At 41.7% G+C, this 26463-nt stretch overlaps 1 protein-coding gene across 6 annotated transcripts in view; it reads left to right on the top strand.

Annotated features, from left to right (window-relative positions):
* The window catches only part of sox5 (SRY-box transcription factor 5), a 254966-nt gene that overhangs the window by 112895 nt on the left and 115608 nt on the right, over positions 1-26463 (top strand). For 2 of the 6 annotated variants that reach the window (XM_080291864.1, XM_080291862.1), the window contains one exon: positions 23391-23483. The exons of 3 other annotated variants lie outside the window; for them this stretch is intronic. In XM_080291864.1, the coding sequence (XP_080147990.1) occupies positions 23458-23483 (26 nt within the window). In that variant the 5' untranslated portion in view covers positions 23391-23457. The remainder of the gene's footprint in view (positions 1-23390; positions 23484-26463) is intronic. One more of the 6 variants, XM_080291863.1, reaches the window with a different exon arrangement.

Raw genomic sequence — 26463 nt, 5'->3', positions numbered from 1 at the left:
GAATGGAAACACAGTGAGACCGAAAGGGAGAGAAAGAGTTTAGTAGTGAAGCCAGAATTGTATACAGTCACAAAGGAGAGAGACAGAGGGAGAGAAAATGGGAGGAGAATGATGATAATGATCCACAAGGGCAAAGGAGAAGCCAGTAAGGTGGTGGAAGACCCGGGGTGTGAGGGGACAAAGTTGAAAGAAATGAAGAAAAAAAGAGGACAAGCTGAAAGATGTAAGGTGAAGATAAAAGGGGCAGAGTTGGTTCAGTCAGGATAAATACGAGTAGGCACAGGAGGTGAGGGTTGGGTGAAAAATGGAGAGAAGAGAAGTTGATGAAATTAGAAGAAAAAGACGAAACAAAAGGGCGAGGGTTAGAGGAAAAAAACAGCAGCAGCGTGATCAGCTGGATAGTAGCATAGTATAGATGAGGGGAGAAGGGCAGAGTGTGCATGCTTTGGAGGGATAAGTTGAGAGGAGACAAGGTTATAAGAAGTTATGATAGAGGGGGTTGAAAGTGGAAGAAGATGGAGTTAATGCAGAGCACTCGAGGTTAGACAAAAGGAAGAAATAGAAGGTAAGCGGTAGTAGGTGATGAAGAGTAAAAGATATGATGGTGATACAATACAGGAGAGAAGATGAGGATGAAAGGCAAAAAGGAATGTGGATGGGGAGGGAAGGAATGTGAGGAGGACAGGTTGGATTAAAGAAAGAAATGCAGAAGATTTACTGAGGAGAAAGTAGAATGCTAGTAGTAGCTAATGGTTCAGCAGGTGTGAGGAAAGAAGGGAATGGGTTGATGATGTGTGTGAGCACGCAGTGTTTGGTTGGGAGGGATAAGAGTTGTTTGACAAACTCAAGAGAAGAAGAGTTATGAATCACTGGAGAGGTACACAGATGGCACAGTATGAGGGACGGGAGGTACTGATGGAGGTGGAGGAGGGTGTTGCGTTAAAGGAAAGAAAAAGACAGGAACGGGATAGAATATAGGAGTCGGGAGAGGGGTGGAGATGGAAGGTATTGTAAGGAGTCATGTCTCGCTTTGTTAAATCAGGCAGGAGTTCCTGTCTTCTTATATGATGTCATCAGAGGAAGCTCCTCTACAGCATCAGCAGCGCCGTCTGTGTCAAGGTTATAACACATTAATATGCACAGTCTACAGCCGCCTGGCCTCACTCCAGGCCTGCTTAGGTTCTCTCACACAAACGCGCACACACACGCAGAGACACACACACACAAAGCATCAGCATCTGCTCACACTTACAGAGCTTCTTCGCCTTTGCTCCATCAAGCGCTGGCACACATTCACACATATACACTCACGCAGACACACACGCATTCACGCACAGCTTCCTCTTCTTTGTATCATCATGCGCTGAATATGGAACATGATATTGATATTATGCAGCCATATTGTTTCTGTACCGATATTCACTTAGGCTGCTATAAAAGCACTTTTACAGCTGTGCTGCGATTCACTTAATGACCCACTACTGTGTGTGTGATTGTCTGTGTCTGTGTGTTTGTGTGCATGCAGGCAAGTGGTTATTTGTTTTCTCCAAGTATCTGTGTCTTAGAAGGAGAAGCTGTGTTTGAGTCAGCCCTTTACATTTCTGTGTGAAAGTGTGTTCCCATTAAGGTTTGAATGCAGTCTTCAGCCAGTGTTATTCAAATGTATGTTTAAATGTTTATCAGTAGGGCAGTTTTAAATACTTTTTTTTTTGGTTAGGCTTAATTGGAAGTCTAATTTCCAGCAAGAACCCTGGGAGTCCCATTTAAACTCACATGGTACTTTGAATTATTAGTTTTCCCCGTGTAACCGGTTTCTGCTTCACCCCGCTGCAACAGGTCAGCCCAAACGGACTCCTCGACTGTTGCGTTGTGTTTTTAAGAAGACAAGGAGTCTCTGGTTGATCGTTGCCACTTTATTTCCTGAATGGAAACAACTTCTGTGAAAATTTCGACAGCACAGTTGTAACCTCAGCTACCTTGTAGTACTTGTATATCCCATACTATGATTTACTCATTGAAAGCATCCCCATCACTTCATTCACACTTAATTGTGATCATTTTTTTAAAGTTTGTTGTTATTTTTTTTTCATTTCTATATTGTTTGTGTTTAAATATATGGAACGACCTGATGAAACTGGTAGCCAGGCTGTGACACACTAAGATTACAAACTGTTCATTTTTAATTTTGATTAAACGTATATTGGACTTGAATGTTTGCTATTTCAAGGGCAATATTATTAAAGGAAAAGCCCAACAGCCTTCAGATATTAACTTGTGTGTCAGTTTTCATGGCAGTGGTCTCAGCTTTGAGACTTTGACTTCATCCCTTCATTTATTATTCATTTATTGTACTACTAGTAACAGGCTTAAAGGACTGATATGTAAGTATATAAAGCAATAATGTGCTGACTACAATTGTAATGTTGTGCTCTTCCAAAACCCTTCCTGTTTCTTCATTGAACGTGTTCCATTTTGTCCTGTGCTGTTAAATGTTTCATCCTAGTGAAGGCATGATGGGACCCCCTGGGGATGAGGCATCTGCCCACCCGGCCACACGCTGAATTATACATGACAGTGCAGGACAGAGTGTGTGACTGTGTGTGTGTGTGTGTGTGAGCATTTGTAGGTGTCACAGAGGGAAGTGTCCGCTTTGTAGCGTGACTCTGTTTTCCTCTGACATACACTGAGTTGTCCTAGGTTGTATATTGTCTGTGATGGCTTTTCTGTGCTTGCAAATGTTTGTATCGCTTAGTGTTATGAAGAAACTTCATTTTTAACGTGGTGAATCAAACCTGTTCCAGTTCAAGATGGGGCACCGTAGTTTTGCCAGAATCTCTCGGTGCCAGAACAAAACCTGCAAGCGCCCATTCTGGTGAAGGTAGAAAAAAAAACCCCAGTTTGTTCTGGCTTGTTTGTCTCAGGGGTGCTTGCAGGATTTGCTTCTGCTAAGTGGTGCTGGGAGATGATATGGAGGAATATTCTGCACATGGCTAAGTATGTCATTGCCAAAACCTTCTCCAAGAATCTCATTTTGACTTTTTTAATCTTCTACAGATCCTGGACCATTGCGTTGTGAAAAAGTAAATTTCAGATAAATTCCAGTGTTGCTTTTTGGGTGTTGAATGTGTAAGAAGCAACACACACTGCTGGTCACGGTGCGCTGTTTCACGTTGGCTCGTCAGAAAAACCCACCTACTTATTTTCCAGTGTTATTTTGCATCTAATCTTTAGAGAAGCAGTTTTTATGTTCACATGCCAGCCTTTGTTGGTGTAGGCATGCTGATACACTGAGAAGCTAATATATATAAGGTCCTGTTTGAGTTGCCCATTTATCTCGTTTAATGCTGATTATATACAGTATCTAATCAGTAATCAACAGTTTTTATTACTTTGAAGCAGATTGTTGAAGAAGTTATCACAGCTGCAGTTGTTTGATAGTCACCCTGCTTGTAAGGTAACCAACACAAACATATGCGAATGAGGAAGCGTTCTTATATAACTCACAGTGACGATGGAGTTTCACATTAATAACATGGGTGCACCTAATAGGAGGCTGAGAGGGTCCGACCTGTATTTTTATATATAGATGGTGATCACCAGGCCAAACTAAGCATAGATCCGCTCTTTATCAGACATTATGGGCTAATAAGTACAAACCAAAGTCTATAGTTATTTAGTGCCTGTGAACCAGTTTTGAGGTAGTTACTTTTTTCATCATATGTACCGTGTATGTACTGTTGTTCAGTAACCAGTGTAGCTGCCAAGATTCAATCAAAGAAAATGTGTTGTCGTGTAAAAGTTCTGCTACAGAAACATGCAAAAAGAGCGTTATGTCTGAAAAGTTAAATGCTATATCCTCACCGTGCGTGTTTGTGTGTGATTGATTGTTTCATGTGTGGCCATGTGTGCAGGTATGTGTGTTCTTCACCTGAGATCTTGCTACTGTAGCTAATGAAAGCCCCATCTCTTAATGCAAATGAGGCTGTTGTTAACCCCAATCACAGAGGTCGCCGAGTGTGCATCAATCCCACATCTCCCTGAGTGCTTCACTGGCAGCACGCAGTGGTCCCCACCGCTCAGTAGGCCCACAGGTAATTACTGGGAACCAGAAAGGGAGAGGGCCAGGGGAGTCAGGGTCTCAGGTAGACATGCATGTCACTAGTGCTTTTTTTTTTTCTCATGTCATTTTTTGCCAAACAGAGGGTTGGGTTGCACATAGGGTCAAGTGCAAGTGTTGTCTCCTACCACACCCCTTCCTCCAAAACCCACACGCTCAGAGTGTGACAGGTAATTACAGCATGAGAGTGGCTGCGCTGTATGTAAGATTGGAAGGTCAGGCCCACTGTCTGCTCCCTCAGGGCCACTGAGCGTCACCTCTCTGACTAGATCTACAATCAGTTCCATTAGTACCATGTCTGTCTGACCACCTGTTGTGTGTTGTGTCCTCCAGTTAACTGTTTTATGGTCAGCCTGTTTCCTGTCTGGTACTTTGAAATTGTATGTGTTGTGTAAGCTGCAAAGAAAAATGGCAATGTCCTGAATTAGAGCACTGCAGTGACTGTTTTTACCATTTAATACCAGCTTTTGGATTGCTGCACAGTCTATAACAAGCGATTTTAAAATGTACCTGTTGACAACTTAATACTTGCCCTTTAAATACACCATATTAACAAAAGTATTCACTTGTCTGCTTTCGCACACATATGAACTCGAGTGACATCCCATAATGGCTTCAACTCTTCCCTGAAGACAAGGTTTGGGAGTGTATTTCTGAGAATTTTTGACCTTTCTTCGAGTGACACTGATGTTGGCTGAGAAGGCCTGGCTCCACTGGACTTGTTGCACAGGTGTCACAGGTGCAGAAGCCGTCTGCACGCCTAGGTGCTGATTTTACACATATGTGAAAACCACTTGGGACACCTGAATTCAATTATTTGGATAGGTGACGGAATACTTCTGGGATTGAACGCTATAATGTATTATATTGACGAACTCATAATTCAGTTGTGACATTGTGCATTGTGACACGCATGTCCATTATGTTACATTGTGTCATTAATTTCCTGTCTGTTAGTCCTCACAGCGACTCTAAGGCTGTGCCGAGCCACATCATGGAGGAAAATCATTTGAGCTGCTTGTATCTATGACCTAGTTCTTTTGGCAACTACCCAGAACTCGTGACTATAGATGAGGATTGGAACATAGACTGCCTGTTGGGGTTGGCCGATCTGCTCCACAGTCCAGTCGTCCTATCACACCTCTGTGCGGTTGCCAATAACTGATGCATTGCTGCTGGGTTGGGGGATGGGGCCTGTGTGCACCTAGTTAAGGTAACGCTATCCACTCTCCATGATGTGACTGTGTGACCAAAACACATAAACAGATCAGTGCTATCTGGTGAGATAGGCAGACAGACATACAGATTTATTTCCCACTTCTAGCGTGAGACGAAAGACACAGACTGTATTTCAGCTGAACAACTTAAAATGGTATCAGACATGTTACTTTACTTTCTTCCAGGCTTATGCTTTTGACTTGCTCAGACTATGTTTTGGGGGGTGGGTTTATGCACCAGTTTTTTACTGACAAACACACCCAGTGGGAAAAAAGTTAAGGAAGGCAGATAAACTCAATAACAGGCAGATAACAAAACAAAAGGCAGAAATGACTTCCTGTTTTGTCTCATTTTGTTTATGATGGATCAAGCAGCTGTTCCCTCCACACACACAAGAGGACAGAGGGCTGACCATGAAGTTGTCTGCGTGCACTGGTTGTATGCCGACTTTAATAGGGCAGATTACATTTAAATTTGATATGAATCTGATAATAAGTTATCGCATTAATTCCAATACAAGCTAAAAAAAATAGCCACGATTGGCATGCTGTTAAAATATGATAAGATCCCAAGATAAATTCCTGGTCTTGGGCTAACAACTGTCCCACAACTCTAAAGAAATAAACAGATATTTAATTTAATTTTACTTCACATTAAAATATGATTGATTATATGAAGTTTAAAATAGAAGGTTTCAGGATTGAAGAAGGCTGGCAGTAACAAGCTTTACCAGAGGGACCAAAGATCTGTGTTGTGCATTTCAAAGCCCTTTGGCGCAAATTCTTTGCTCTTGTTATTTTAGCTATATTAAAACGCAAACTTCACTGCTGTCAAAATTCCCATTTTGCAAATATTAATACACACTTGCTTGGTCTAAACTGTATTCTAACAGTTGGAGACTTGTAATCTATGGTATCCAGATGAAGAATACATGTTTATATACAGTACATTTATGTATCTTTACTGTGACTTTGATGTAAATAAAAATCAAGCTGCTTTGAATATTGTGGTTTAACAGAAAACCAAGTTGTGACACCTCTAACCCCCGCCTTTATCTCTAGTTAATATTCACTGCCTATATATCAATATATCAAGGTTCCTCTCTCTACGCCACTGTTTGTACATGTTGAACTACAAGCCATTGTTTATATGTAGGATGAGATATGACTGCTTTCCCCTGAAGAGCACTTGACCATCAAAAGAACATGAGCGTTTTCCCACTGGGGCAATAATGGCCACCTTAACAGTATCATGCGCTCAACCCTACAGGCAATCCATGTCCTTCTGCTTAAATGTGTTTGCGAGACAGTTTTTCACTGGTTTAAATAACAATGCCAATCCCTGTTTCTTCCTTGTCTCACAGCAAACCGGTTAAAGGCCTCCAACAGATTCTGTATTCGATCAGTTTTGAACGATTAGGTTTGCCAAGCCAAATTAGGTTTGAGGATGAGCCTTTGTGACCCACGTAGCCCGAAGGTGCTTTTGCCCTCTTCACTTATTAACTTGTTTCTGTGCAGACGCATTCACAGATTTTTGTCTGCGTGTGAAACTCTGGATTCTATTAATCCATTCATCGGCACATATTTTACTCGTCATGGTCTTATCTGTTTACAAGCAGTCCATAGGTTATGTGACTTTGTGAATGACACATTTGTGTGTCCTCCTGAATACAGAATATTACATTTGTTTTCTTCCATAACAGCTCACGTGTGCGTCAGAGCGCACAAGAAAACAAGATTACAAAACATGTTAATTGTCATAGTCGTGGTAGGGTTGCACGGTTATGCACTGAGTGTCTCTGACACCTCACACCAACGAAACCTCTCGGTTGGCTGGGACCTTTGTGAGTGGAATTTGTCTGGGTTCCCTTACCTGCTTGGTTTTTCTTTGGGTGCTTCACCTTTTTCCCCACAGTCCAAAGACATGTATGTTTGGTGAGTTTGTTGGTTGTACAGTAGGTGGTGATGTGAGAGTGTGTGTGTCTGCCTCTCCCTGTTAGCCCTGTGATGACTAGGGACCACAGTGTATCCTGTCTTTTGCCTGCTGACAGATGGGATAGACTGCAGATACCCAATGACCTAGTTGAATAAGCAGTTAAGAAAATGGATGGATGCCTAGCTTGATACTCATGGTCGTGTGAACTGACCGTTTTGTCTACTCTGGATGCTTTTCCTCAAGTCCCGTGATGTAAATCCGGGAATACAAATATCAATCAAGGACCAAGTGACTAAGCAAAACTTGCCAACATTTTTAGATCATATAAGATTCTACACGGACAGGCCATTTCATTAGGCGCACATCTTCAGCTAATAAGATGGGAGCGTCTCATTAAGGCATGTAGACGTGGTCTAGACAAACCAAGCATCAGAATGATTTGAATGTGCTCTGTGTTATATTCAGTTATTGAACACAGTGTACCCATATTCTAATGGCTCCTTCCACCAGATCATCTCAAACTGGTTTCTTGAGCATGAGAATGAGTTCACTGTGCTTGAGCCCGGCCTCCACAGTCTCAAGCCAGTACATCACCTTTTGGATGTGGCGGAACATGAAATTGGCATCATGGATGTGCAACAAAAAAAAATCTCCAGTAACCGTCTGAAGTCATCGTGGTAATATGCACCACGATCTCTGAGGAATTAAGAATTAAGGCAGTTCTGAAGGCAAAGGGGGCTCTAAAGTATATGACATACATTTTAAAAAGAGCACAGCACAGCTGATCATCCTGAGTACGTATATAAACCATGTTAAATGTAAAGCGTACACAAACGAATATATTGCACTGAGATGAAAGCCAAAACCAGCGAGTGCATGGAGTGTGACACTATCCCACTGCACCGTCTCCCTCCCATCATCTTCAGCACTGTGCTCACCAACAGCATCAACAGCCACAGGTGCTGAAGATTTTTACTCTTTTGGCAGCACATGCTGCAAAATCCACTTTGTTCTTAACCCCAAATGGTTTGTACTTTCCTTGAATTTTACCTTGCTCATATTAACCCTTTCCATGCGGATGTGTTCTTTAATTAAGGCATTAAACACAAATCAGAAATGGGTTTCAAGGTGTGATTGTGCCGTTTTTCTTCTTCTTTTTTTCTCGATACCTTTATGCATCGTGCTGAATTATGCATTCTCCCCTCCAAAACAAAAGCTGTGGGTGGAGTTAGTGTAAGGCATTGAACAGAGAAGATGAGAAGGCACCCAGTGACAAAAGCAGGAGGGACTGAGAGAGAAGAGAGAGGGAGAGGGGTCCTCTTCTCTGCAATGGGCCCCAGAACAGCCTGGGTGAGCCGGCCTTTCATTATCCCCCATCCCTCTGTGATGAGGAGAAGAAAGGCGGACGTGAGAAAAAGAAAGAGAAAGAACAGACCAGAAGAGGGGAAGAAGAAAAGAAAGAGGCATTTGATAGAGCTGTGTGGAGACCGTGTGTGAATGAGCCAGTGAAGGGCAGCCATTGTCTTGCTGCGACCTCAATTTGGTACTGTACGCTCCTCTTTTTACTGCACTGTCTCGAACCACAATGCCTCCTTTCTCCTCCTCTTTACTCCCTCTCTCTCTTAAAGAAATAGGGGGATTAGGGCCCACCAAGGGGAGCTGCGTGTCTAGATTGCCAACTATCATGACTCCTCACCATGTGACGAGATGGCAACGAGATATTCTACAAGACCTTTGTTATTTGTGTTTGCTTCCATTTTTACTGGCTTTTGTGCATTATTATATTCACAAGTTAAGAGTATCAGATAAGGGAAACGTAATTGTGTTCTAGGAGGAATGCTGTGTATTTTTGGACAGGCCGAGGAGGGAGGTGCAGGAGGTGAAAGACAGAGAGTCACAGGGACGGGGACAGAAAGCACAGCTGTACTTCCTGTTTACCCAGGCCTTGTTTAAGGAACAGGGGTTGCATTCATCTACTCTTCTCTACCTCTGCTGACCCCTTCTCTCCTCCTCCCTTCTCCTCTTGCTCTATTCTCCTTTAGGTCCCCCCCCACCCCCCACCCCCACCTTTTCTAGCAGCTCTTTTTCCCTCATCTCTTGCTGATAAACTGCATTGAACTCAGGAGGATGAGCTAGATTAGGCACTATTTGGTAGGCATGGGTTTAGTACAGGGAATGATTTGAAGGCAGAAACGATTATTAAATGTTCAAACTTGCGGCTGGTACTGTGTGTGAGTGTGGATATGACAGAGGAAGAGATAAATAGAAAATAGATGAAGAAGCAACAGACTAAAGAAGAAAGGATGACAGATAGGATGAACTTTTTAAGAAAGTTGGTTTAGTTTCTGCTGGTGCAGTTCATTTGCTAGGAAGTTGTTAAAAAAAAAAGAGAGACTCCAATCGTTCATTTTCTGTCCACCAGCACATGGAGCATGTACACAGAGAACTCAGAAGTTTGGGTTTGCTTTGATGGTGAGTAAACTAACTGTAACTCCACGCCAAAGCAGACCTTGAAGCCAATGAGAGGGAGGGAGGGTTAGAGGAAGAGAGACAGCACATCCCAGTTGTTTGTTCCACCCACCCAAGCCGAGCCCTCCCCAACCTTTCTTTGTGCAGTCGGACATCAGACTGAGATGCCGCGAAAGATGCAGTAGATTAAAAGGATTGTTTCTGTGGCTGCTATAGCCTCTATTGTACAGAGAGACGATTATAGACGAATCTGCAGTCAATTCATCACGTGTATTTATGCACAAACACACACACCCACGCACGGAAGCAAACTAGCTCGCTTATACATGCACAGATATGGTGTCAAAATGTCGGCGCGACACGACAGGACCCCTTTCATCTAAATGTGCTGTTTGACAGTCCATCTATTTGCAGTCAGTCATTAGGCCACCACACAAAACTGACTGAATGTCACTGATAGAAAAATATAGAAAAGGACACAAAGGGGATGGAAGTAAACTGCCATTTTCTTTACCAGTTTTTCTGTAACGGGTTTAAATTAAGTCTTTAGTTTAATATATCCGTTACAGCCTCTTACTTACTTTCTTTATCCCGTTTTTGAGACTTTGAGCACAGTTTGGATTTCGATTTAAATGTTGAAGAGATTTATGCCACAGTTTATTTTATTGTTGTCAAATAAAAAGCCTGCATTCTCTTCATTCTGTTATTTAATTCTTCTTTTGATTTCCCGTGATATAAAATGACCTTGAGCAGTCACCCTAAATGTAAGACCTTGTATCTGATAATTAGCATCCGGTAAGCTTGTTTACAGAGTTCTGAAATACTGAATACACATTATTCATGCGGGTTCTTTGAGAGCAGCAGGGGGCTGTATTTAGTGAAGGCTCTGCTCTTGAACTGAAGGAATCTCAGCATCTGCCCTCCCTGCTGAAGTGTCCTTGAGCAAGACACTGAATCCTTATCGGCTGTTTGAGCGTAGCTCTTCGGCTGACCCTGTGTTCTGACCTCCATGTAGGAGAGAAAAACCGAGGCTGCTTCTATTGGCCTTTTCTTTTTTTTGGAATTGATCACCCAAAAGTAAGAATATTATATTCACTAGACTCTCGCCACTGGGAGGTCAGAATGCAGGGTCAAATTCGAGACAGCGCCTTTGGGAAATGATAGGGGTTTGCTGGTTTGCTCAAGGACAGTCCATCCACCAAAAAAAAAAAGAACTGAACCTGTGCTGGAGTTTTTGTTTTACACAAAAATCTTTTTTGTGTAAAACAAAAACTCCCGCACAGGACCTTGCTGCGTTCTGGAGGTCATAGGGCATTTTACCTAATGCCGCACAAACCTCAGCATACTCTCAAACTAGTCCTGAACCTTCCAGGGAAAATGTAAATAGCTTTTGTTTCTTTTTTTTGTTTTGTTTTTTGTTTTGTTTTTTCACAACTTTCTATCTCCAAAATGTTACTTTTTCTCAAGTTAAGAAAACAGAACTTTTTATTTATTTTTCTTTAGTTCGTTTGATAAGCTTTCCTGGGCTACAAGGTCGCAGAAGCGAGAAAAATCCATAAGTCGGCCCAAACCAACAGCGGAAATAAAATTCACAATAGTAATATGCATAGGAGACGATTGTGCTCTAATTACGCTGTGGCTAAATTGCAGTCAAATGCTCTGAATTCCAAAAAAAGAATCAAGGATTACCTTCACATGTTTAAACAATTTGTTTTCGTGCTCCAGTTTGCTGCATTCCCAAACCCTCCTTTGGACTTTCAATTACAATTCATTTTGATTAAACATGCAAATACCATCCTTGATGGTGTCCTTTGTTAGCGTGGCCTTCTTTTGGCTAAAAACCATAGTCTCTTGAGTGTCCCTCATTTAATGAAGATTGAAGATTAAACAACAGGAAAGAGCCATTATTTTTGTCGGGGAATTAAAGTACCATCAATCTCACTTAATCACCTTCTTAATATCTCCTCAGACGCCAGCAGAAAGCTGTTCTCAGCTCAAGGTTAACATGCTTTGTTTTGTCAAAGCAAAGGGAGAGAGGAGAGGGGCAAACAAACAGAATAGATGGATGAAGCCACTCTGTCCACCAAGTGGACACGGATTACAGTGAACAGTGTTGTGTCGGTGGGAGGGTAGGGCCAGGAGGTTGATGTGGAAAGAAATGACAGCTATTGTTTGGCCTGTAATTATCTCTGTCTGCTTATTCGCCCGCTCATTTCCTGTAGAGACAGAGAATGAGACTGAAGGAAGAAGTGCCAGTGGTTTGCCGCTGTAGCCTTGTTAACAGGTGGTACAGTTTGTCCTTGATGACCAGCAAAGTTGCTCTCCTACTGTGTGTGTTTGTGTACATTATGCGGCTTTATGGCATTAATGGCTGGATGCCTTTTTCTTTTGTTCGCCCATGCTGCGTAATTTTTAAACTGTTTTGGGTGTTTTTTATAAAAGTTATTTTGTACCTTTTATGGTAAATGGCCTGCATTTGTATAGCGCTTTTCTAGTCCCTAAGGACCCCAAAGCGCTTCACACTACATTCAGTCATTCACCCATTCACACACACATTCACACACTGGTGATGGCAAGCTACATTGTAGCCACAGCTGCCCTGGGGCGCACTGACAGAGGCGAGGCTGCCGGACACTGGCGCCACCGGGCCCTCTGACCACCACCAGTAGGCAAACACGGGGTTAGTATCTTGCCCAAGGATATTTGGCATGCAGCCAGGAGGCAGCCTGGGATCGAACCACCGACCTTCTGATTAGTGGCTGACCTGCTCTGCCACCTGAGCTACAGCTACCCCTTTTAGGAAGAAGTAATATGTTGAGTTCACCTTTAGCGAAATAACTCTCCCAAGCTCTATTTATTGAAAGCGAGAGAATACTTTAGTCACAAGGATCATGTGGTTGTTTTGTATAATCTTGTTTTTAAGGTTAAAAGTGAACCATTAGGGTGCTGCTATAGCTTACTGTGTTGAGCAGGAGATCCATATCCCAAAAGGCTGCAGGGAGCTGGGGCTTGATTCCACCCTGGACCATTTCCTATGTCATCTTCTCACTTTTTCCCCACGTTCCTGTTCACTCCCTGTTGTGTTTCTGTTGTCTCTGCTTTACTTTAAAATGTAATTAAATTTCCATTTAATTGTCAGCTGAAATAAAAACAGATACTTAGATTGGCAAATAGCTAATATCGGTCAGACTTTAGTGTGTAGTGTTGCAAGCAAACTTTTCCCCCGCTGTGCTTATATTGCAGCGCTTCTTTTAATCTCTGTGTGACAGGGAGGACGACGGACCCGACCGCATACTTCAGTTTATACACTTTTATTTCCCGGTTGTCGTTTTACACACTCGGCTGCAGCTTTTCAGCTGCCAGCCACACACAACATAACAACAGCAACAACAACGTCCTCAGGTGCCAGCACGTTTAATAGGGGAGGCGTGATGAGCCGATAGAGCTCAGGTGTGCCACAAACCACGCCCATCACACTCTGTAACAACCTGTAATAATTTTTTATTATTATAATTAATGAAATAAGACATTGTTAGCTTAACCAAAGTATTATTTGTTGCCTGTGTCTCACACTGACTGCTATGACCCCAAAACTAGCAACCACTAGATTGTGTAAGAGAGCTAGCAAATCTTAGCTAATTACCGTTCCCATGTGCTTTCACATTGAACTGTTTTCACCTCCCAAACGCAACTAAACTACACATGTCTGTACATTTCTACACTTTTGAAAGGGCAAGATTTTCCACCAGCTACACATCAACATTGACATTACAAGAAATTACCAAGAAAAATGTATTCAGAAAGGATCACATTCTAATACAGCAAACCTTTAGCAGTACAGTGTAACCCAAAGTTAATCCAGTCATTCACTTTGAATCCCACAATAGCACAGGTAGCAGACACCATTAACTTAGTGGGTTTGCTTCATGCACACAATTATTAGACACACAGAAGGTGTTTTCAGCACTTGACAGACACCTGTTGAACAACACTGGTACAGACAGCTGTGTTTGGAAGGTTAGAAGCAGTCGCAAATGATAATCAGCTTTCATGGTGCCTACACGGGGCAGTAATGGCCTGACTGAAACCTGTGATTCTCCAGCTGAAGAACCACTTCCCCTCCACAGAGGGAGCGCATGTAACCACGGAAACCTTCTGTAAAGCCACACAAAAGAAGCCACTGAAAACAGATGGGGATCGAACACTGCAGTTGACTATTATTGATTTAATGTTTGAGAGAGAGAGAAGGTGATGTGGACAGAAGATCAAGTAACTGCTTCTGGGTTCAAGTTCGTCTTCAGCAAGCAGCTAAACTGAATCTTTGATCTCGTGAACGTTCTCACACATTTAGATCCTTTTATCAGCCTCATCAACATTTTAACTGTAAGAAAGCACTAGAGATTGTCAGGGGAAGACAACCAAGCAATGTCTCTCATGTTTGCAATGTGGCTCTTTAGACCAGAAGTAGGACTACAATCACCAGCTGCAGTCACGGACAGTGGAGTGGGTTTCTTACCACAGACCACACCTGAATGATAGAGAAGCACCACAACAAAGACCTGATCAGTGAGGAAGCCATGAAGGAAAAAACAAAACCAGGGGCAGAAGGATGAAATGGTACCCAATTACGAGCATTTCAGAGTCTACAAAAGCTGTCCAGATGACATATTTTAGTTCAGAGGGAGCCCTGTTGTTAGACAAAGTGTGTGTGATTTCCAGGTAGATTTCTGATAGTTTCTGTTTTTTAACATATGATAATATCTTCCTTTCCTTGTGTCATATTTTACTAATTAAAGAATAGGAAATTCAATTGTTACACACGGGGTGCTGCTGATTCGTATTGCGTAATGGCTTTGGGAGTAATTCCTTCTCGTAGGACTGTTCCTCTCTACAGTACTAGTGTTTCCATCTACTCAAAATTACCCCGTAAATTAAGCAATTGACTGAAATCTTGAAACCTTAACATGTGTTGTCACCGTATACCACACACAGGACGCAGACTAGCATCATGTTTGAAACCTTAACCTGTGTCCTTTTTCTTTCGCTAAAACTCAAAGCCTCAAATAACCCCAGTTCTTGTTTGTGCGATTGCTTATGCAATACTAATTATACACATCTGACCAGTAACACGTGATTATGGGAAGAATTGGCATCAAATTTCCCCAATAAAGCCTTTTATTAACACAAACAGACGGGCTTTTCTTTGCTGTTTATTAGGTTTGTATTTGTCAGCCTGTGTCTTCTGGGGTGAACGGTTTGCAAACCAGGAATAATAAAGGACTGTCACAGAAACCCACCTGATTTGGTGCTTACTTCAGAATCAGAATACTTTATTGATCCCTGGGGGATCTTGTACTTGTACATAATGTAACACTCACACACGCATACCAAACATCACACACAGATATGGGCACAGATGCCTTAGGACATGGTTGCAAGCTCTTGCCCTGTGTAATTTTAAGTGTGTTGGAAATTGTATATTGGGGCCATCAAAGCAGTGCCCTAACCGTTAATGGCTTTACAGCTTGTTCGTTAGTTTTAGCCTGCTTAGGAGGGAGGGTGTGTGTACGCATGCTTGTGTATGTGTGTTGAAGGGAGGTGTTGTTTTGTTTAAAAAAAAGAAAAAAAAGAAAATCAGGAGTGTGTCAGGGTGAACTACATGTACACAAATGCCTGAAAACACACATCAGTAGAGGAAAGACTCGCTTGTCTATATGCACACACACACACACACACACACACACACACGTAAGCAGGAGGGGAATGTATATAGTGGAGATTGACTCATATACACAAACACACACAAACGGTAAACCAGCATGTCGATAGTCATCTCTCTTTCTGCCTCTCTCTCTCTGGGAGTCCGGTGAGGCCTGGCCTAATTGAGCTGGCCTCAGGAAGCCCATCATTAGCCCTGCTGCTCCGGTCACACATGGCCACCAGATGTGAGTCCAGCCACAATGGAACGCAGAGGGCCACTCTTTCTCTGTCTTCCTCTTTTCCTTCTCCATCTCTCTCTCTCACACACAAACAGCCTGTTACTCTGTCACTCTTCAGCCTAATAAACTAGCTTTTGTCTCCATACGGCCATTGTCCGTTTAGCCTACCACAGCCATAAGAGAAGTCATTGGGGCCTGAATGTGATGCTTTGTACTGACAATAGACAGAAATAGGAGAGGCAGAAGAGGGAGGAAGAGAGGGATGGTGAAGGAGAGGGGGGAGTGAAGGGTAACTAGAGAGGTTTTCAATGAACTCTCTGGAATTTTTATGGCTTGTTTTTGCAGTTTGAGAATTCAGTGTTGTGGGACTATGAAGTACGGCATGGCACCTTTCTTAGCTTCCTCTCTACCTGCCTGTCCGCTGCAAGACGTTACTCGTGATTGGATGATTGTGTGTGTATATGCATGCTGTTTTTATGAGATCCAGATAAAATTAACCTCTTTAGTAAGGGAATTTGTTGTAACTCGTTTAATGTTTAAGGTAAAGGCTTAAATTTGTTAGTTTTTGGACTGCTTTTCACTTTACACTTTAATTTGGCAATCATGAGCTTTAATTTGCTGCTACAACAGCTAACTCCTTGGAAAGCTTTCTAATAGATTTTAGAAAAGGGTTAGTGTGGTCAGCCACTGATGCCACATATTTCTAACCTTGACTGTTCACTGGACACAGCTGAATTGAATACAGGTTGAACTGTGACTCAGCCGTGGCTCTGATAGAGTTGGGATTCTGTTTTTTTCCGTCTTGTTTCACAAGCAAAAATATAGAGGATTTGGATGGGCCTGACAATGAGCAGATTGGCATTGCTATGCAAACTAAAGTTCCACATGATCTATCAGCTTTAAATTTGGTTTTTCCAAATGAGGTTTAAGACAGTTTGGGGGAAAAAAGCATTGCTTAGTGTTACTCCCAATAAATGGTTTGGTTGAATCCCCTCACTCTTACACTACATTCCATATAAAGTTTGAAATTCCAAGTTGGATTTCCAACTCGAAAAGTCGAGAAGCCAAACCCGACTTTGCAGGTTTTATGGTTTTTGCAATCTGTATTATCACTGTTGTTTATTTGTGCCGCACTAAATAAGCCACACAAAGAGCTCTGACCAGCCTCAACCCATGAAAATGGCACAGCTGTGTTTTTAAGTGCAAAAAAAAGAAGGCATTGCATTGTACTGCTAGAGATGCATGAATGGCTTTACCTTGCCAGGGACCAAAAGAAAGCCTGCTTTTCCGACTATTGCTACTTGAAACAATGTCAAATCAGGAGTGACTTCACTCCTAGTTCTGACGTCTGGCTTCCGATGTAAAAGGGGCAGAGCATTCTCATTTTGAAAGTTGAGTTGTTGCTACCAACTAGCCTTGGTACTTACCGTCAGCTAGCTTGCTAGCCAAGTTGCTGCTGTTGGTCCTTAATGTCATCCAGCTGCTTGAATTCAGCGGTCTGAAGAACTCCAGCATCACAGCCTAGGAGAGCAGCTGGTGATGGTACCCCATAGCATTAAAATATAGTGGTAGAAACAACTGCCCTTTAATCAGAACTAAGAGAACTACTTGAAGGAATAAAAGGCAAGCAGAAATTTGACAGTACATAGACAGTGCATACATACCATATTCCATATTGAAGTAATGAAGCCTGATGTATCTGCAGCAAATACACTGAAACCACGTTCACACACACTGCCTTTCTTCTGTTTTCCAATTGTAAAAATGTCTTTATCTCACAGCCACTTAGGGGAGGTGTCTGTGCGTGTGCATGCGAGCGTGTGGGTTAAACTGTGGACGCATGGCAATACATGATCCATTTCGACGGCTGCCCTCATTTGAGACAAATGTAATTATCACGCGTGGCTGAGTTTTTTCTTATTATTGGAAAGTTAAGTCACTAATCTGTGAAGTTGTTCCTCGGCTGAATTAATTCAATTATCTGGCAGCACGAGTAGATATCAAGGTTTGACGTTTATGTCTTTGTGGTTATTTCTGTGTGTGTACAGTTGTGTGTTATGCATATGTGTGTTTTGATGTTAGTGTGTATTATTGTGTGCGTGTTTCTGACATGCTGTAGCGTGCACGAATGTGTGCGCGTGTAAAAATGTGTGAGAACAGACGCCATGTTTTTCAACTCCCACTGGATCAAGGCCTTTTATAATCCACTGAGCCGACATAATTCCACCTCACTTACAATGGATTTGTCTCTGCTTTGTCTCCTCATTATTGTTCTCATTCACATGATAAGCTGCTTCACGATTCCATTAGCATTCTCTTGTAGCCGCCACCACTTTAGTGTTGGGGAATCAAAACTTTTTACTCAATTTATCTTAGCCTGACCAGCTGAATAACAGCCGTGAAACATTCAGTATGGAAAATAGGTCACCTCAGACTGTTTTCATACTTTTGGGGGTACATATAAACCAAAGCATTTTATCATAATATCTCCCTTTATTCTCTGTGTAAATCAGTTAGTTTCCTGTTTTAAAAAGTATACATTGGTAACTGAACTAATCAGCATCAAGACTGGACCACATGCTTATTTATTATCTCTAGGATTTGCTGAGCTCTTTAACATTTTTTCAGCTCATTATATTATAATGTGGTTTAATGGCAAGCAGCGTGGTGCTGCAGTAGTTAGCACCCTCAAACAATCTTGAGCAAGAGGGTCTGAGCGACTCTCTTGGATCCTGCTGTGTCGAGTTTGCATGTCTAAAGATGCATGCACGTTAGGCTAACTGGTGACCCTGGATTTGATCATAGGTGTCTTGTGGCCGGCTTCTTATTCAGCGGCAGCTTGGATAGGCTCCTCCGTAGGAGCTAGCATCTACTGTAAACAGATAAAGTCAGCAGCTAAGCAAGAACTTGAAATTCAGCTCTGTAGAAACTTCTGCGATTGTTGGTTCATAGTCTCACCTTGGTAATAATTAACAGAAATTTGCTGTGACTTATTCAATGTATTGCCCGACTTTGTCACATTTTGTATTTTCCCGTCAGAATTTGAACTGATTTATTTATAAAACTACATCAATTGTCGCTTCTTCTGTAGTACCGTAGCTGTGTCATCTGAATTGTCATTAGCTGTAGCCATGCCAGCAAGTTGTATTGCTGCTTATTGTTCATGATGTGCAGCACATCCGTGTCACCACAGCTGTTTAGAGCCGTGAGCTAACTTGTGTGCTCTTGGTGTCTTTGATAGCTTTAACTGTTTAAGTTAAATGAGTACTCTTTTTAATTATTTCAGATGTAATACTCTCATTTAGATACAGTGTGTTACTGTCTCCATCTTTCACAAAACTGGGTGATGTCCATACTACTATACTTGCTTTTTTGGCTATTGGACATTGCTTTCATTATTGTAGTTGTGTCAGTCCTGTTAGCCTCATCGGGTTAGTTTAAAAAAATCTTATTTTCCCTTAACTAAACACTGTACCAGAATCAGTTTGCTTTTAATGCTGGTTCATCCCATTTAAAAGAAAAACGTATATTTTTTAATCATCTTTTTAAAAGACTTTTGGACTCTGGACAAAGAGCAGCAGTCGGCTGTAGCATGTTTTTCTTCTAATCTTTGTTTTTTTCTGGCTGTCTTTCTCTTTCTCTGTCAGACATGCTAATGCTATTGATCCTCATAGGAAGCAGGACAGAACCATCTACAGATAAGAAGACAATGCTTGCAGCAGCCCATAGATTTCTTCCTGGTGCTCTAAGAGGTGTGTTGCAGGCTGTATTGGAGTTCATGGGGTTCTCACAATCTGTTGTCTTGTATTGACAGTCTCCTCTGAGCTCAGCCTAACAGTCTGTTTTTATCAAAGAGGATGGCAAATTTTTAGTGTGTGTTTGGTTGTGGATGATTTTGTGTTTGTACATGCATATAAAATCGTGCGTCATGCTTATGCATTCATTTTTGGATTATTTTGATCAAAGACTGTAGAAATTTGTTGATTTTTTGCATTTTTTTGTATGTATTTATCTGATATTTGAGCAAAGGTTTGTGTAATTTATTTATCTAATGTCAGGGTCCCAGACAATGCAACTCCAGTGTCAAGGTTGGCAGTGATGGTTGCTATGGTGACGCTGGCAAACAGATCTCACAGATCTGGGCTCTCTTTCTCTCCTCCAAGAGGAAGGGAGGCTTTTTGAGACTGAAGAGCAGAGAGGGACCTTTTATTTTTCTTCCGCCAGTAGAGTGGTGGATATTGATCAAGAATCGAACCTATGTCGCTCAGTAGAGAAGCCTAATGCACTTCTACTCAAGAGAGGGGAAGGAAAAAAGGATGACCTGCTACAGTGTATCACAGATGGAAGAAAAAGAAAGAATGATTGACAAAGAGTAGGGGACAGAGGGATGGACAAGGGGAGCTTGTTTTTAGGAGCAGATCAATTAGGTCTTTGCAATCTACTGCTACCATCTGCATCTGAAAGAGCATAAAAACTCCATTTAAAATGCAGCCAAATTCACACATTCAGTACAGTACATCGGCGTTTTCACGCACAAACCAGTCAGCCTGAGCCCTACCTGCTCAGTGTGCCATGCAGGAGGGAGAGTAGTTAAGTGAAACGTGTTGAGCCCTCTCAGGTAATTACATCTCCATGCTAATGTCTAATTAGACAGCTCAGAGGGGACTCATCTGCACTGCATTAATTAATACAGTCAATCCACAACTTACATGCACGCATGTTCAGTGACAAATGCACACATCCCAATCCATTGGTGTGTGTGTGTGTGAGGAAATCAATCAGGCCTTTATACTGGTCCCTGCTTGTGTGTGTCTGTGTGTGTGGCCAGGGCACGAACACGGGCTAAAAGGAAATCTGTGCATGTGTAAATACATGCCAGGACTTAAACTGATGCATACTGTCATCTCGATGACATTTACAGCATGTGACTGTCAACTTACCTGGAATCAGGATCCTCTTATTTGCTAATTCTGTTTGTCAATATTTGAGATTAAATCATGCTGCATAATAATAAGAGGCTAAAGACATCAATTTAAATAAAAAAAACCCCTCTAATTATGATTTGTAATGAGTCTTAGAGGGCAATAGTTCGCGATTGTGAGGGCTGGGAACCCTTCATAGGGTCACATGAGATAGATGTTGTTCCATAGATTTAATAAAGCTGAAATGATTCGCTTGTAAGTCAAATAGCGACTGAATTTATCCTGACAAACCAGCAAAAACAGAGGGGAGAAAAAAAAACTATGTTTCAGGTCATTTTTCATAATCCTCAGAATTTTTGGGCTCCTGTGACTTACTTTCTAGTTTATAACAAGATTTTTAGTTTTTATACTGTGATATTGTTTTGTCACATTAACTTGTTATATATTGTTATTTCTTAAAAGCTTCAATTCATTATTACATGACAAAAAAAGAAGCATCTGACGATGCAGTCTTGTTGCTCTTGTATGCTAGAAAATTCTTAGTTTTTTACATTTTTGTCCTTCTTCTGTAGGAGTGAAGTAACTAACTGTCCACCCATGTCTGAGTTTAGTTGATACACACACTGCTTTAAAATGCATCATTTTATCTTTACACTTTACCCTTTTCCAATTAGAGTAACACCTTTCTGGCTCATGAGAGAATCCTTGATGATTAAATAAGAGGTTTGTCCTCTGCCATGCCAGGCAGACAAAATAAGTCTTAGCATGGTGCCCCACCAGGACACTCCCAGTGTCCACATTATTGTGTTAACTGGTTTGGCACTGAGATTCATTTTGACCCCAATTTCACCCCATGTCACCTAGAAAACTGCTAAGATCACCAGACAGCACCCGGCACTGTGTGTATTAGCACGTCTATGCTGTATGTGAGTGTGGTACAGTAATCTACTGACCCCGGGCTTTTACAGTAGTGATGAGAGGTAACTGCACTAATTCACTGTCCTACTGTGAACGTCTGGTGCAATTAAGGCCAAGTTGTCAGACGGATCATGCCTCTGTTTTGTTCCTCCATTCTTGTTCTCTCAGTGCCTCCACTCAAAGTGCTTCTTTATTAGGCGCGTGAAATTTATTTTGAAGAATCTTTAAATCTCCTGACGGGGATTCAGACCATGTAATCTGGTATCAAAAAAACCAAACTGGTATGCTTTAAGTAGAGGTTCCGAAAACCGTTTGTTAGATTTATTCACCTTTAATGGAGGCAAAAAGTTTCAATGTTCTCCTGCTGCTATTATTCTGAAAATATTTAGAGGGAAGTGACTGGTGTGTATGTACAGTTTAGACATATATGTATTTATTTTTAACCATCTTTGTACTAAATGTATTTATCCATATGTGTGTGGAGGACTAAAAGAACTGTGTGTACATGACTCTGGCATACTGCAAAGCGTAAGAGAATCTGGTCTCCAGCTTCTTCCTTCGCAGCAGCATATCTCCATCAGACCACAACATGCAGAAATCTGCTTGCTAATTACACCCATATAAATCAGCAGTTGTAATTATGCTAATTAGACTGCTAACTTCCTCTCAGAAGCCTACACAAACAAAGGCGGCAGTATCGGATGATGTGGCGTGTTAACGAGCTTGTCAACTTATCTGACACAAGCTAATTACTCAACAGGACTCCTCTGTGTTTAGGAAGAGGTAACGAAGCTTCTGCTTTTTAAGGTTGCTGCACCTCTGCCTGTGACCTCCTACACCCGGCAGATTAATACCAGCATCTTTCAATGGGATTACCCTGAAGTTTTTAACTGCATCACTAACTGCTAATCGTTTAATCACTCTAGCTGTCTGAATGACAGTTGGGGTTTTGCTGTGCAAAAGCACCTTGAGTACTAAGCCTAAACTAGATAAGGCTATATAAATTCCGGTCCACTTTACTATAAGGAATTGTGAAAGAACATTTTACTTTAAATGGTGCAGATCAGTCACATGAGATTACAATTAACATGTTTGGTTCATGTACATCTCAGCTGGGTAACACTTTATAATAGGCACTGTAAATACATTTAAATTCTTTGTCTAGGCCTCGGTAACACATCGCTAGAAGACTAGTCAGCAATTCCTTGAAAAACACTGGTCGCTAGGGAAAAATGTATATTCCCTGACAGGTTGGCAAGTGGTTGTAGGAGGTTGCTGGCTGTTGGATGGTGGTTTAGTGTTGACTTCCGAGGGTTAACTTCAACGTCAAACCAGACTTTGAAGCACATGAACTCAGCAAATAAGCTGATCCGCAGATCTGTCATGTTGGGGATCTACGAGTGGCTGATATAAAAATTTTAGCAAGCTTTATAAATATAAATAAAGTTTGTCATTTCAGAAGGAATCCATTTTGCTTTGTATGTATTTTTTCATGTGAGGGCAAAAGGTAGTGATGGCATTATCTGGTATCCAGTGAAGAAGCCACAGGGATTAAAACTACAAGAGACCAGGATTAATTAACATCACATTTAATGGAAAAAAACGAAAAAGAAAATTATGTGCTACTGTCGTAGTGCGGATGTGTGTTTGTGTTTGTGCCAGTCTCAGGTGTTCAGCTTCACAACACAAGCTTCCAGCTGTCATGACACACATGCACACCCAACATTCATGCACAGATTCACACACTCTCAGCCCTTCTCCTGCATATTAACCTTTGCCCTTCTGTCCATCTGCCTGTCTGTCTGTCCATATGTCTGTTGTCTCTCTGTCTGTCTGCATGTTTTTCTGCCTATCTGTCTGTCAATATGTCAGTCTTGCTGTGTGTTTGTGTGTCAGACAGACTGCTTCAGACCCACAAACCTGCTAGAAGTCGAGAGCTATGAAGAACGCCGAGCCTGAAGACAGGTGAGAAAGAAAGTCGCCTCTCATGTTAATTATTTGCTAAAAATAATACTTCAGGAGAAAAGAAAATATATTTGATCCAAAGAAAATACCAAAGTTGGGGGTTTTTATACTTCCTTGAACTTCACTGTTCTCAGAGCAAACTGTACAAACTACAAACTACTCTTCTAAATAGTTCCTACAGAGTTTGAAGCTGTCTTTTGGGTAATTATCCTGTGGTTAGAGGAAACTCACTCGACTCAAGCAGCATGTCATAGCATTGTGATAATCTTTGTTTTATCCAGTACCAATCCTCAGACTTTGGCCTCACACTCACTCTCCTTCATCTTTCGATATTTCTCGCTCCAGTGTGCTTTTGCTCATTCTAATCTTGTCCTGCTCTTGGTCAGGTCACATATGGCCTTTTCTTAACAACCCTGTGTAGAAGGCCAGCCTTCAGTAGTCTCCTCTTGAGTGTTGTGTCTGGTGTTTTGCATGTACTGTTTAATAGAAGTGCCAGCTGAGGACTTGTCGGGTGTGTTTTTTTTTTCCAACCTAGAGAGTTTTAGGGTATAATACTGTGCAAAAGTCTTGATCTGTCCCTCATTTCTTGAAATGAGTAATTAGTTGCAGTGGTTTATTAAAACATGTGCAAACACACATGGAAATACAGGATGCAAGGCCAAAACAGAATCTGTACTGTTGTAAAGAGCTTGAACCTTTATTCTTCCAAAGTGCCTGAACTCTCTTGAGGAACTGTCGTGTAGTTTCTTTAAGTAGTCTTCAGGAATAGTTCTCCAGGCTTCTTGAAGGACAGCTCTTCTTTGGATGTTTGTTCCATTCTCTATCAAGATGATCCCACACTTCTTCAATATTGTTGAAGCCCGAGCACCGGAGAGGCCTGTGTTTATCTTTCCACCTATGCTTTAACTGCTTTTCAGATGGTGTTGCGTGGTTGATCAAAATATGACCAGTGATCAGTGATAACATCCATAACACCAATGGCTGAAATGCAGCCCCAAACCATGACAGAGCTCCTTTTAAATTGATTCATCGCTCAGTCCAGTTCTTGTGTAATTTGGCATGCCTCAGTATTTTCTCCCTGTTTCCCTTCCATTGAGGTCGTTTATGATGAGGCTTCAGTAAACAGCAGTTGGATTAACTGAAAGGCCAGCCTTGTTGGTACAGAAATGCTATTTTATTTTATATCTTTAAATGTTCCATATATTCAACCAAAAAAAACTGAGAACAAAGATACAGTTTAAAGTATAGTTTTTCCTTGACATATAACATATCTGTCACGTGAAGACACAACACTGGTTCATGCCAGTATTTTTATGCTTGAATTATTATTCCAGACAAACCAAAAACGGCTGAATTTTGTCAAGTAAAAGGACGGGAATGAAAATAACTGAAAGGGAGCAGAGAAAGTTCTGTCTCTCTTCCTGTTCTTATTACGGTCAGTCTGTTTTTGGAATTTTGGATAGAAGAGATCTTTTTATGGGATATTTTAAGACTATCATTAAACCCATTATGATGGACAAACCTAGCCACACTATTTGTTCTGTGACCAACAAAAGCTATTCCAACACAACAATCTGTTACAATAGCATGGCCACTGGAACACAGGAGTGATGGTCACTGTATTCCATTAAAAATCCTAGCTCCTTAATATTTATTTATATCTAATTTACACAAGTTATTAACACTTTAATGTTAGTTATATTGAAAAACAACCAACAAAAGGACTGATAGTATTCACAGCAGCTATAACAAAGCATATAGAAAAGCAAAGAGTAAACATGCCCATCGGTTTTCTTCTTCTAAGTAAAGTGTTTTAATAGAAAAGTAACTCTGTCCTTCGTTACCGATCAGAGTTGTTAAAAATGTTCCTCTGTGCATGACTACCACCTGCTGTCTACCTCAGTCTCCTCCTTCCCTCTATCATCTTCCTCCTCCCTCTATCCTGCTATTCCGCTTCTGTCTTTCCACCTTTTTCCTACTGCTTCACTCGCTTTCACGTTCGATTTCATGAAGTTGTGACGTGTTGTACTCAGAAATATTTAATGTGTAACAAGTCCAGATGAAAACTACTGTGTAATGTCAATGGCAGTCCCATTGCTGATTTCCTTGCTCTCTGTTGTTCCCACCTGATTTTCAACACTTTGGGATATTTGATGATCGGGCCCTTTTCTTACCTCATCTTAATTATTTTGCCCTGCGTTACATTGCATGGTTAGCTCCTCTCCTCTCTCCCTCAATCTGTCTCTGTGTTCAGTATGCGGTGCTGAGAGGGCATCATTACGGAGCCCATATTTGAGTCATTTTGATTTAAGCAGCCAGACAATGGCCTGTTGATTGAAGCAACCAGAAGGCAGACAATAGGGTTCTATGCCACATAATGCGCCACCATTTTTCTGAGCTCCCCGCTTTCAGAAAAGGGCCCCGGCTCTCCATTGTGCCTCTCCCGGAGGGAAAAAAATGGTGCTTGGGGAGGAGGAATATTTTCCCGTGGTATGTCATTATTTTGCAAATTTCTATTATCTCATCATGTTGTCTTCATTGTAATTGCAGCTAATTAGGAGGCTAGTTAGGAGCCTGGGCTTTGAGGCTGGCTCGGCTGCTGAAAGGAGCCCACCGATTATGGCCCCGACAAGAGAGGAAGCAGGAGAAAAGGGGAGATTAATGCTGTTACCCAGGAGACACTGGCTTCCATCTGCGGGGAACAATGCAGTTTTGTTTTCTCCGGGATCCTGCTCAGATCAACAGAATGGGCTAGCTCGGCTCTACTCTGCTCGGCGACAATGCCCAATTCTGTCTTACCGGGGCTCAGGCAAACCCCCCCTGTCCTCTCCTTACCTACCCTCCCTACTCTAGTCACTTTACCTTCCCTCCTTTCCTCCTCCTCTCGCGTCCCTTCCCTCCGTCATTCTCGCCACCTTTCCTCCGTTCAGCAGGCCCTGACTAAAAAGCTTAGCACCCTCAGCGAGCCAGCCAGCACCAG

This window comes from Astatotilapia calliptera, chromosome 17 (genome assembly GCF_964374335.1).
Source record: "Astatotilapia calliptera chromosome 17, fAstCal68.1, whole genome shotgun sequence".
Taxonomy (NCBI): Eukaryota; Metazoa; Chordata; class Actinopteri; order Cichliformes; family Cichlidae; genus Astatotilapia; species Astatotilapia calliptera.
The sequence above is the reverse complement of the archived record's forward strand: the minus strand, read 5'-3'. Positions and strand labels throughout refer to the sequence as shown.